This window comes from Macrobrachium rosenbergii, chromosome 30 (genome assembly GCF_040412425.1).
Source record: "Macrobrachium rosenbergii isolate ZJJX-2024 chromosome 30, ASM4041242v1, whole genome shotgun sequence".
Lineage (NCBI taxonomy): Eukaryota > Metazoa > Arthropoda > Malacostraca > Decapoda > Palaemonidae > Macrobrachium > Macrobrachium rosenbergii.
In genome coordinates, this window is record NC_089770.1 from 36612016 (window position 1) to 36625303 (window position 13288).

The 13288-nt window shown below is 35.7% G+C and overlaps 1 protein-coding gene and 1 long non-coding RNA gene across 2 annotated transcripts in view; one reads left to right on the forward strand and one right to left on the reverse strand.

Moving 5' to 3' along the window:
• LOC136854822 (uncharacterized) overlaps window positions 1–829 on the reverse strand; it is a 33423-nt gene extending 32594 nt beyond the window's left edge. Inside the window, exon 1 of the long non-coding RNA XR_010857817.1 lies at window positions 540–829. This is a non-coding gene — a long non-coding RNA (uncharacterized lncRNA). The remainder of the gene's footprint in view (window positions 1–539) is intronic.
• Window positions 830–11744: 10915 nt separating this feature from the next.
• LOC136854878 (uncharacterized) overlaps window positions 11745–13288 on the forward strand; it is a 1730-nt gene continuing 186 nt past the window's right edge. Inside the window, exons 1-2 of the mRNA XM_067131408.1 lie at window positions 11745–11805; window positions 13140–13288. The exon at window positions 13140–13288 is cut by the window's right edge and continues 186 nt beyond it. Of these exons, the coding sequence (XP_066987509.1) occupies window positions 11745–11805; window positions 13140–13288 (210 nt within the window). The remainder of the gene's footprint in view (window positions 11806–13139) is intronic.

Below are 13288 nucleotides of genomic sequence, written 5' to 3' on the forward strand. Positions count from 1 at the left end.
AACCCAACCTTCCCTAGAATGCCTTGTCCTGGCCTAGCTTGACCTTACCTTCCTAATCTGACTTAGGATGCCATGCCCTGACCTGGCATGGGGGGAGGGGGCTTTGTCGACCCCTGCACCCCCACAAGCAACACTAAACATATTTATGGTAAGGGTACACCCACAATACCCATCCCAGGGTAATGTATGGGTCAGGTCACCCTTAAATACCCTTAGACGCCTCTTATGGGAATACCCTGGGGGTGACAGTGTAACTGACACTACAGGTGTTTATGACACTTTATATATGTTTATATGACACTTTAAAGAAAGTACTAGGCGACACTTACGATGGTATAACGAATAAAAACGAATAACTTGGCTATTTTCCCAACTCTATGGTGGAAAAGTCAGTGACTGACTTACAAAAAAATTTTAATAAATTCATGTCAATATGACGATAAGGCCAATATCAAAACAACATAAAGAAAATTCGCTATAGACCCGAATCAGAGACGTTATTTCGAATGAGAAAAGTACAGTTATTATAGAATATTTACCATAAATAAGTCGATCTTGCCGAAATAACCTTCATTGTTTACATTTGTGGTTAGGGGTGAGGACAACGAGCCTAAAATAAAAAACCATGAAATATATGAAATCGTAATATAATTTGTTTAATATAATTGAATCATTTTCATTAAAATGCTATATTTATTTATTGTCACATTAAAAATTCATATTCTACGTCATATCTATGACATTAAATTTAACAACTCGTATTCTTCGTAATTCCCTTTAGGCTCGTATTTGAACCATTTTCATAAAAATTTTGAATGCATTTAATATATATTTAATATTTACGCTCAATATCATATTTATCACATGTCTGAGATTAATATTCTTCGTAATTAACTTTAGGCTCGTCTTTTACTAGAAATTTACGGGGCCCGCGACGCTATAACCACCTATTGGCAAATTAAGTAACTAAAATAAAAAAAAATAACAATTAATAGTCTCTGACAACTTTGTTTACACAAACACTGAACCTTCGATTTTACGTAAATAACAACGAATTGGGACAATTTAATCTACAAAGTAGATTACTGATAAAATTTATTTTACTTTAGTTCTGAAGATTATTCTTTGTTTTGGTTAAAAACTCTAAAATAAATCTATTTTAAAATCATTATAAAGCAACTATTGAAATTCTGGCTTTGTACAATATACAACTATTGTTAAATCTTTAAATAATTTGTATATAAAAATATTTATTTGAAAATTTTAAATTACATATAAATAAGAAAATTCTCATCTTATATTTAGTAAATATTGAAAAACATTATTAATGGCATATTTTGATCAAAAACTTAGAATTTAAAAGGTATTTTCCCCTTACAGTTTGGTAAAACAAACAGTCAGGCAATCTTTGAAGCCTGACAGAAAATTTAAAGTAAAACACTAAATCATATTTGAAAATTCAATAACTAAACAATTTATGAGCATAAAATTCAAGTAACATTAAATATTGATAAATGTATACCTTAAAAATTGAGATTTTACCATAAAATTAGAATATAATTGCGAGATTTCGTCGAGTCTTCTTGTAAACTTTTCCAAGACGTCATTGAATGGGAAACCGGATTAAAATAGCATTGATTTCGTCATGTAGATAATTGAGTGAATTTGGGAATAAACTGGCATTAAATATGCATTAAGTCAAATCTTTCGGCACACAAATGAGTCAGGACTACACCATTTAAAACATTTACTTTAAATAATGAACTTTAAAGTCACGGGCAGTATCTTGTATCTATAAGAACATCATCTGTGATTTAAAGTATTATTTGTGAAATATCTCGTACATTATAAAATTAACGAAGACTCATTGGCTATCAAAGTATATTAGTTGAAATTACGAAAATTCTTCATAAATTATATATAAACTAATTACTGGCAATTTTCACAAATCACACAACTCGAACCCTTTTGATATGTAATAAATTTAAATTTAGATCTTATGACCTGGTCCCCATTAAATCTAGAATATACAAGAGTTCCTATATTTATATAAAAACATATTTTGTATAATTTCATCTCATTGTCCTATTTTTATCATAGGCTCGTTTACCTCAAAAGACATCGTCTATTCTGTGTCGTCTGCTGGGAATTTTTAATAAAGGACTAATGTCTTCTGTGATTTAAAAACTATAAAATATTTTATTTTTTTTTATTACCAAGAGACATTTATATTAAAAAAACTGTCAAATACTAATTTTACAACAAATCCAACTATTTTCTTTTATTGTAAAAAATTATTTTTAAGGTTTTCTGCTCTGAATGCTTTGGTAACTATACAAAAAAATCGAACATTTAATACTAACTGACAACTGTGTTCGCATAAAAATTTAACCTTCGATTTTACGTAAATAACGACGAATTTTAACGATTTAATATGAGATATATTTGAAAAATCATTCTCATTTTCTTCGGTCTCAAATATTAATCTTTGTTTTTAAAAACTTTAAAATAAATCGATTTTAAAGTCGTTATAAATTTTCGACAACTATTGAACTTCGTGATATTTGCAGTCTATAACTATTGTCTAAGCTTTTAAATAACTAAATATAAAAATATATATTTCAAAACATTTAATATTATATTAGAGTATTACTAAAATAATATTTAATGATTACAGCACAAGCACTTGCTCCTTTGAGACAGGAGAGAGAGAGAGAGAGAGAGAGAGAGAGAGAGAGAGAGAACGGGCCAACCATGGTTAGAGTTGTCTTTCGATTTCTCCCTCACTTTCTCACTTTACACCTCCTCTCTTTTTCCCCACCACCCCGCACCACCCATCCTTTATCCTGACACAGGCTTGATAAACAGGAAGTCTGGTTTTCATATGAAAATACAGTAGTTGCATTTGATGAGGTTGGAGTAGGTCAGATGTTGGTTGTAAATCTTGATAAGAGAGAGAGAGAGAGAGAGAGAGAGAGCACAAAACAACAAGTCTCAACCTGTGAGCGTATCATTTTATCCTACGATTTCAGAAAGATTTTCGAAATACTGTTTACCAGTTAGCATTTTATTCCCCAATGAAACCAAGTCGCTCATTCTACAATGGTGTCCCAACGCCCGGCCCCATCATTATCTTGCTAACTGTTACAGTCAAGAGAGAAAAAGTATGGATTTAAAAGATCAAAAAAAGAAAAAAAAAAGTTAGTTTACTCATAAGTACTTTATGTTTTTTCTCTGTGAGAATGACAGTTTTTTCTTCCCCCTCCCCCTCCCCCATCTGTCACAGTCAATGAGGCGGGAGTTTCAGAGAGAGAGAGAGAGAGAGAGAGTTTCGAGAGAGAGAGAGAGAATGAGAGAGAGACCATAACACCAAAAAGGAAATTCCGCCTGTATTCTCGAAGGCCATAAGGTCGAGAGCGCCGCACTCAGTCACAGCAACCTGTTGACGAGTTCATTTTTTTGCGTTTTTCTTATAAAATGAACAAATCTCTTTAAAAAAACTCTACAGTCTCTGGATTAATGGAAGCTTATGATAATATAAATAGCTTTCAGGTGAACGTAAGAACGTGAGACAGACGAACGTTTTTGGACTGAAACCTTTAAAAGTCAAACGTTTGAATTTGCGATAAACGTTAACCGTTTCCTCCCTCCCGGCCAGCCCGTAGGTTGGGGGCGGGGGAATACCGGGTGTTTGTTAACCTTTGTTCTTTGCTCTCCTTGTTCCAAACCAATAAGAGAGAGAGAGAGAGAGAGAGAGAGAGAGAGAGAGAGAGAGAGAGAGAGGTGAAAGATGAAGCATCGGAAACAGATAAAAGGAAGAAGGGAATTCTGATAAAGGAAGGAAAGTGGATAATTCGGAAAGATAAAGTAAATTCAGGCATACTATGTAGGCATTGGACTATTGAAGTACTTCTTGTAACCTCTCTCTTCTCTCTCTCTCTCTCTCTCTCTCTCTCTGTGGAAGCGATGAGGCCAAGGTAGGGGTAATGTTAGATTGTGTGGGAGGGGGGGAGGCTCCATACAACCAATACGTACCCCCAATGAAGCAAAATTGAAACATAGGCCTAAAGGCTTATATAGATTGATAACGAAACAAAGAGGACACAGAAATAACCTCGGAAATACAAATAAATACATGATAAAGAAAGCTCTGTACAGATTTGTACCAAAATGTTTTCATTAATAATCCGCTCGACTTTATAACATCCGAAAAGTAGAGGTGAAAGTCAGATGATCAAGAATTTACCCTCAGAAAACCAGCGAAAATATATATACGCTTCGACTTACAGCATCTAGGAAGAAGAGAGTCAATAAAAACACGAAGCTAACTTTTGTTCCTGATACGGCAAAGGAAGTGAAACGTAATGAGAGAGAGAGAGAGAGAGAGAGAGAGAGAGAGAGAGAGAGAGAGAGAGAGAGAGAGAATATATCCTCCCTGTACACCAAAGAAAAGGAATGCCGCCGTATTCCCCTAGGCCATATGGCCGAGATTACCGTGCTCAGGTTACAGCAAGCGAGAGAGAGAGAGAGAGAGAGAGAGAGAGAGAGAGAGAGAGAGAGAGAGAGAGAGAATTTAGTCCCTGCCTGCACACGAAAAACAAAGAGGAATTCCTTCTTTAATCCCCGAGGCCATACGGCCGAGATTACTGTGCTCAGTCTCAGCAAGCGCTTGTTGACCAGCCCTTCCTTCATCTCTAGACCTACTGTACTCAGTCACGACGTGACTAGGCAAGTAAAGACTAACTTTTGATTCTTTGAAGGAAGAACTTACTCCTAAATATATCTCATTGTTATTAAAGGCAATAGTATAATTAAAACATTGCTAGAAATACCACATGAAAATATTGCTGGAGACGATTCTCTCCAAATAATCAGGAATAATTTATCTAAAATTATTTCTTTGTAACTTAAACCTCATCCTAAAAATACCTTAATTATAACAAATGACGAACCGTTATTTGTCAAGTAATCAATAACAACAAATATAACCATTGTTTTTATATGATTTTTCGATTTTTTATATTTTATTTCTTGGATATAAAGTGACGTAATTACAGTTAAGTTACTTAAGTATTTAAAAAGAATATTTAGTAAGTATATATGTATATATATATACATATATATATATATATATATATATATATATATATATATATATATATATACATATACATACAATATATATGAAATAATATTATCAAGACTGCGCCATCGATTAGTGAGATGGCATCGACGCCGGGCGAATGAAAATACATTTCAACTGATATTTTAACATATAATAAAAGCCAGACAAATTTTATTGGAATAAAACTTACAGCCAAGTTTTCGTCCCATTGTTTTGCTGAAATTACAGACCATATTTGTCTTATTATTAATTATTATACGCTTCAGTAATCTGGCGTCTCACTCGGAAGAACAAACGTCTATAGACTGAAGCGTCTAAGTGTTGTGGAAGAAAGTGACAAAGGTCCTACACACTCACACACACACACACACACACACACACACACACACAAGTGTACAGTCACTGACCGCCGAAGAAGCTATTTAATTTGTCATATCATGCGCCAAACGGCCTCTGTATTCACAAACAAACAAACACGGCTTCGGCCTCATTGACGCGAAAACAAACAAATGAAACGAGGTACAAACTCCTGTTGAAAACAATCGAAAACCACTCGGAGTTATTTCTCCTCCAGCTGTCATCTGGTGGCCTTGAAATCCCGGATGGGGGTCTGTAGGTCAAGTGGGGGGGTTCCTCCGCCGTGGCCCCCGCCCCCTGTAATCCCTTGCAATCCCCCCACCCTCCTTTGTAGACAGGAAAACAATAGTCATTACTGTTATGCTATAACGAAGCTGAATATAATAATAAAATAATAATAATAATTCAATGAAGGAAAACAAATCACCAGTAATTGTGAGAAGTTTCTGAAGTTCCCGGTGACTCTCAGTCGAGTTACACAGGCAGGTGTTGGAGGAAATGGTGGAGGAAGTGGTGGAGGGGATTGTTGGCGCTTAAAACCGGTTTACTCCCGGCCGTACAGCAGGGGCGGGCTATCTGTACACTCCCCCCTCGCCCCCCGCGACCTCAACTCCCTCGTAGAAGAATGATAATAATAATAAAAATTCAAGTAAGGAATTACAAGTAAACTGTAATAATAATAATAATAATAATAATAATAATAATAATAATAAAAAGCTCAGGCAATTTGCTTCGGGAGTGGTGGGTGGGGGAGAGCCCTCTCGGGAAGGTGGAGGTTATCCACACGGGAGGAGGAAGAGAGGGTTGAGGTAGCATTTTAACTCCTCCCTCCTCCAGTCATTGTACTGTAAAACCTAGTTGACTATTTTTTTTTTTCCCAATAGGACACGTTTTACATAATGGAAATGATCGACTCCAACAAACGCCACCCTTACAGGCAATGTGGCGTTAGGTGTCTGCAGCCTGTATCCGTAAAACTTGGCATATTATTATTATTATTATTATTATTATTATTATTATTATTATTATTATTATGTGGAAAAAGACTCCATAATTAATAGATAAAAAGTCCTTGTCTAATGTTGCCATTAAACATTCTGTGCAAGTTTCAATTCGAAAACACTGAACTAGGCCTAGCGGATGTCGAACGCGAACGTACACATTCTTCACCACATCACAATGCCTTCAACCTACGTAATACAAAATTCCGAACGAATACGTTACCGAGAGAGAGAGAGAGAGAGAGAGAGAGAGAGAGAGAGAGAGAGAGAGAGAGAGAGAGAGACCTAGCTATGATAGGGTCATGCAAGTGTTTAGTGTTCACTTTCCCTCATTTTCTGAAGCTCTGTTGCTTTCAATTTAACCGAGGAGGGCAGAGAGAGAGAGAGAGAGAGAGAGAGAGAGAGAGAGAGAGAGAGAGAGAGAGAGAGAGAGAGAGATCATTATTTAAGAAACACATCTCATTATAACTGAGGGCAGTTTTATGATAATAATATTGTTAGAAGTATAATATGAAAATATTAATTAAGACAATATGACATCGGTTTCCTCACGTGCTGCCACATCTGCGCTTAGCCTAAAGCGATGGCGAGGAAGAAACAATTATTATACTTTTGGGTCAGTAGCCTTGGATTGATTAACCCATTCAATTAGAGGATTAATCCTGGGTCAACACAAGGAACAATGGATATCTCCTCCAAAACGAAGCATCATCCCTTAAACGAATGAATAATAAATTAATGAGCCTTTTAATTCTAAAGGTAGACCAATATAACTTCAAATAATAAAATAATAAAGCATAACAAATCCATGGCATAAAATAATGAAAATTAATAAATACTATACTTACATTTAAAAATACAAGAGAGAGAGAGAGAGAGAGAGAGAGAGAGAGAGAGAGAGAGAGAGAGAGAATTTCAATGCACAAAGATTATTTTAAAATGATATTTGTTTTGAAACAACCTCGACGATACGTAAAATGCAAGAAAAAAAACGGAGAAACGAAAGAAAACTTGACTTATTAAAACAAGACAAAGAATACTAATAATTACTGGAAGTGATGTCACAGCAGTCCAAAATTATGAATTGACATTTAAAGGAGGGAGAGAGTCAGTCACCTGGTGACAGTTAATATTTAAATATCATTTAATTTAAGTTCACATGTCTTCATTTATGATGATAACGTTTTTCAAAAGTAAAGTTAACGCTAAACTCAGTTGCTTACAAGAGAAACTCAGAAACGGAGATATGTCAGCGCTGTAAAGCGATTGGGGGCAGCCCTTTTGACCAAGGACGCTAGGGAGACTATAGGCCTATAATGAATGAAAATTGATAACTTGAAAGTGTATATGGTCGTCATACATTCAGTGGGTCGCAAAGGTCAAGCGTGACTTCGTGTCACGTGATCCAATCCCCATTTTGGACTGCTTTTTGGAGGGAGCGAATTGCGAAGAGGTTTCGTATGTCTGGCAACGCTACCATGCTTTGCTTGACGCCACCAAAATCAACAGCTGACACCTAAATCTCTCTCTCTCTCTCTCTCTCTCTCTCTCTCTCTCTCTCTCTCTGTGTGTGTGTGTGTGTGTGTAGAATATAAGACCAACGAAATAAAACAACGAAATGCTACACACAAAAAAAAGCCGGTTGAAATAGCGCCATTCAATCAAGCTAAGACCTGGATCTAGAGAGAGAGAGAGAGAGAGAGAGTTTTAATGTTAAACCTATAGCAAACTCCGTTTACAGCCATGAGATACGTTTTATGAACTGCAAATAAATTTTGTTGAACAAATACTGGAGTCCGCAAGTGTGAACATTAGACCTATGTCTGCATTCCTCCGTCATAAAACATGGCATTATAATAACTATACTGGAAACGACGAGGCCGAATAGAATAAAGAGTATTCAAAAACTGAAACGAAACGAGTTAATATGAGGCCTAGGGTCACTTCTCTTGAAATTGAGGTTACTGAATGCACTTATTACGGTTCCATTTCGATCTTTACCAAGCTTGGCAGGCGGGGCTTCCCGATGTTTTTAGATTGTTGATAAATCGTTGCATTTCGTCTAATAGTGTGTTAGGTATTCTTTCTGATAACCATATAGCAAATAATGTGATTCTCTTATTGTCTCATTTATAGTATTATTCAATGTGAACTTATGTCTTCTATTGCTAAGTCCCAATCTCCTGTCCGTGGGCTCACTAAAGTTTTCAGGATAACCTTTATTTTACGATTATTTCGTTCTACTGCTCCATTAGAGCTTGGTTTATAAGCTGTTATTTGACACTTATTTATTTCATAAAATTCACACATTTTCTTTAAAAGATCACTAGTAAATTCAGCAGCATTATCAGAAAGAAGTACTTGTGGACATGAATTCCATGTGATAATTCTAGGTTTAAGAGCTTCTGCTACTGTAGCTTACTGGTATGATTCCTACATATCTAGTTAGATAGTGTTTCTTACTGGTAAGATTTCTACATATCTAGTTAGATAGTCTAAGAACACTAATATTTGTTTATTTCCTCTAGTAGTCCTTGGAAATGGACCTAAAAAGTCCATAGTTGCTATTGAAATGGATTTAATCCTGATGGACATTCTTCAAGTGGAGCTTTAAGATTTATGTTATCTTTATGTTGATTACAAACTACAGTTTTGTACAAAGTTTTTGGCATCTTCACTACAATTTGGTCAAAAATGATATCTGGTTATGATTCTGATTGTCTCTTTAATTCCTGGATGTCCTGCTAACTTACATGAGTGTGTTAGTTCTAAAACTTCTCTGAACAGAGTTTTGGGATGTATAGTCGAGAACAACCATTCTCCTCTGTTGGCCTTTTTATAACAATCCATTTATTAATTGAAAATCAGGTTTTAAGGATTCATCTAGTATTAATTGTCCCACTATTTGTCTGATTTCTGCATCGTTTTCTTATTGTATTTTTACTCTTTCTAGATCTAAATATACTACTTGACAACTAAAAGTAAAGGTATTTGTGGCAATACATTTTTCTGCCAAGGTGTTAAAGTTCCCTGGAATATATCTGAATTCTGGGGCAAATTCTAATACACTAATGAACCATCTACTGAAGTTCATGCTGTTGGTAAAGGCTCTCTTTTTTAAATAAGTCACAAATAGGTTTGTGATGAGTAAGCACATTGACCTTATGACCTAAAAGCATGTGTCTAAATTTCTTTAAACCCCAATACAAAGCTAAACATTCTCTTTCTGTGGTACTGTAGATTCTTTCTGCTGGATTTAAAACTCTTCTAGCATAGTGTACTGCCCCCATTCTAGTTTTGCCTTTTGTAACAATACAGCTGCTAGTCCTGTACTTGAGGCATCACAAGCTAAGTAAAAGTCTTTGGAAAAATCTGGGTAGACTAAAATAGGGTTCCTGGTCATTTTGCTCTTTAATGTTTGAAAGGCTGTTTCTTGTTCATCCTTCCATTCATAATTAATATCCTTCTTGGTCAATTCTGTCAGAGGTTTGGCTATAGTAGCTAAACCCTTTATAAAAGGTCTATGATAACCTACCATACCTAGGAACCTTCTTAATGCTTCCAAATCAATTACTGCCTTTATTTTATCTGCCTGCATGCACAGTCCATCTTCACTAATTATTTGACGCAAGTATTCTAAGGATTTCATCAGGAATTGACATTTCTTTAATTTTGTTCTTAATCTTTCTGGGACCATTTCTAATGTTCTGAGGTGACTCTAAGTCTTTGCTAAAAATTATGACATCGTCCAAGTATACTGCAACATTTTCTGTATCTCCTAGAATTTGCAACATTAATCTGACAAATGTTAACGGGGCTGATGTTAGTCCAAATGGCATTGCTTCAAACTGTAAATGTTCTTTATGTGAGCTGAAGGCTGTGAATTGTTTCGATTCTTCATCTAAAGGTACTTGCCAATATCCACTAAGCAAATCTAAGGATGAAAATACTTTGACCCCTCCTAATTGAGCTAACATGTCTTGGATTACTGGCATCGGCATTCTATCTGGAATTGTGTTGGAATTCAACTTCCTGTAATCTATTACAAGTCTCCAACTCCCATCTTTCTTTGGAACAAGCAACAATGGGGAATTATATGGAGATTTAGAAGGAATTACTACTCCATCCCTTTTCATTTCCTCTGTCAAATTGTCAACTATTGGTAATCTGTAATTAAGAATAAAAAATGGCTTGGCTCCATCATCTACCAAAACTCTATGTTGTAGAACATTTGATCTTCCTAGTTTATCTCCTTCTATAGCTATTACATTTCTGTATTCCTCTAACACCTGAATTAAATTGTGTCTATTTTCTGGAAATTCTGTTTTGTTTACTTCTGGATTTATTTGAGAGTTTTGGCCATTTATAGAGAAAAAATGCTTTGTCTTCTACTGTTAGTAAAGGATTGTTAATAGAAATTCCTATGCAAAAGGCAATGCCTGCGTATAGTGTTAATCTGTTATCTGAATGGTTTTGGACATAAACTTCGCAGTTATTACTATTCCTGTGGATGAGAGAATTATCCATTCTGACAAAATCTGGCAATTCTTCATTCAGTAATAGAACATCCTTATCCTTTACATCCTCTTTTGATCTCAAATATATTTTTGTTGAACATTTTGGATACAAAGTTACTGCTCTGTTGAGTATAAATCGTACTTATTATCATCAGCTGTGCTAGCACAACATATTAAATTTTCTTCTTCTCCCATGTCTGAAAAATAGCAAAGTTCTGCATCTCCAGTGGTTTCTTCTGTTACTTCTATTATACTATTTATGTCTCATTTATTTATTATGTCTAAGAGCAATATTTCATTTAGTATTTTCCCTTCACTTTCACAACTTATTAATACATTGCTATAGTTATAAGTATAGACGCCTTGCTTTTCGTTAGATTCAGTGTTTTGGTCATCACAATTATTTATATCTGAGTATATATCATCTGTATGTGCACATCTCAACAATTCTGCTTTATGAAAGTATGAATCAAAGTGTGAGCCTTGCTTCTTCTCAACCCACAACTGGTGAGGCTACAACCTCCCTCCACTAAGGCTCTATTCTTCTTCTGCTTCTCTCTGTCTCTCCGCTTCTCTTCCTTCCCTTTTGAAGGTTTTTCAAAATGGAATGCCCATCCTATAATAGGTAGGCAATAGTTCCTGTCCAGCCCTTGGTAGAAGTCTAATTGGCTGGGGCTTATCTAACGACGTCCTTTTTGGGTGGATTAGATGAATTGACCCCTCCTACGAAGGAGGGTCCTTATGATGTCACTGGAAGTCTTGGTTTCCGGCGAGATTGAACAGGTAAGCTTCACAGTTGAGGCAGGTAAAACTTCCTTGTTACGAGTGCGGTTAGATTACTGGCACCCGTGTTTTGCTACAAAACACGACACAGTCATAACACTTCCTGTTTCACTATTCACTCTCTATCTCTCTCTGTTCATTTTATTCCAATCTCTCTTTTTCTCTCTCTATGTCTCGTTTCTCTCTCTCTCTCTCTCTCTCCCTATATCACCGTTCTCTTCTCATTCCTTTTTCTCTCTTATATTTACATTATTCATATACTATTACACATACATATATACAGTATATATATATATATATATATATATATATATATATATATATATATATATATATATATATATATATATATATATATATATATATATATATATTATATAATTATATGTATAATTTATATGTTTGTATATGAGAGAGAGAGGGAGAAAGAGAAAAAGATTGAGAGAGAGACATGTGTATTGCTTGTGAGGTCGTGACTGTGCGTCTACAACATAACATATTCTCTCTCTCTCTCTCCCTCTCTCTCTTTCTCAATATCAGTGGTTCTCCTTCAAAAGGAACGTCAATGAAGATATATAATTTACAAATCAATTATTTTGAACTCCCCTCCAAAAATAGGCTTTCTCTTTTTCCTTTGTGGAATACAGGGAATAAGAATGATTATTTGAGTAAGCAGACGGAGAGAGAACGAAGGCGTCCATTGCCCATAGGAACAGACTGAAGCTAAAGAAAGCGAATAAGAACAGAATCACAGGACACTTTTGTCAAAGATTAGCGGCAATAAACACTGAAGACAATCGAAGCCTAATGACGAGGCAGAGGTTGATTGTCATGAAGTATTTTGCCTTTCCGATCGGCACTCCGGTGTCAGAGAGTCCACAGGCTGTCTGTCTACCTGTGAGTTCAAAATTGGGCTTAGAATAAAACAGAATGTAGAATTTTGGCCAAAGGCCAAGCGCTGGGACCTATAAGGACAATAAGCACTGAAAGAGAAACTGACAGTAGAAAGGTTTGAAAGGCGTGACAGGAGGGGAACCTCGCCGTTGTGCTATGAAATAAATGTTAGGAGAGGGGTGAGGAAAGTAAGGTGGAAGAAAGAGAACATGAACGGAGGAACAGTAAAAGGAATGAAAGGGTTGCAGCAAGGACAACCTACGGGGAAATTTGGGTCAGAATTCCAAACAATTTCTTCTTCTAAAGAAAATAAATGTCTGGGTGGGAATTGGAACTGGAATACAAGACTTAGGGCAAAGAACTACTGTACAAACAAAATATGGGGAGGCTGAGACATTCCCTTCGGAGGTGGGCCTCCATCAGGGGTCAGCTCTGAGTCATTCTTGTTCCTCTTCGTTATAGACACACTGACATCAGAATTAAGGAACAACGACGAACAGTGTGATCTGTTGTTTGCTGACGATTTAGTCTTTATAGCAGACACAGAAGAAGAACTGCAAGAAAGGCTTTTAGCATGGAAAGGAGCCCTAGAAAGGAAAGGATTTCAACTG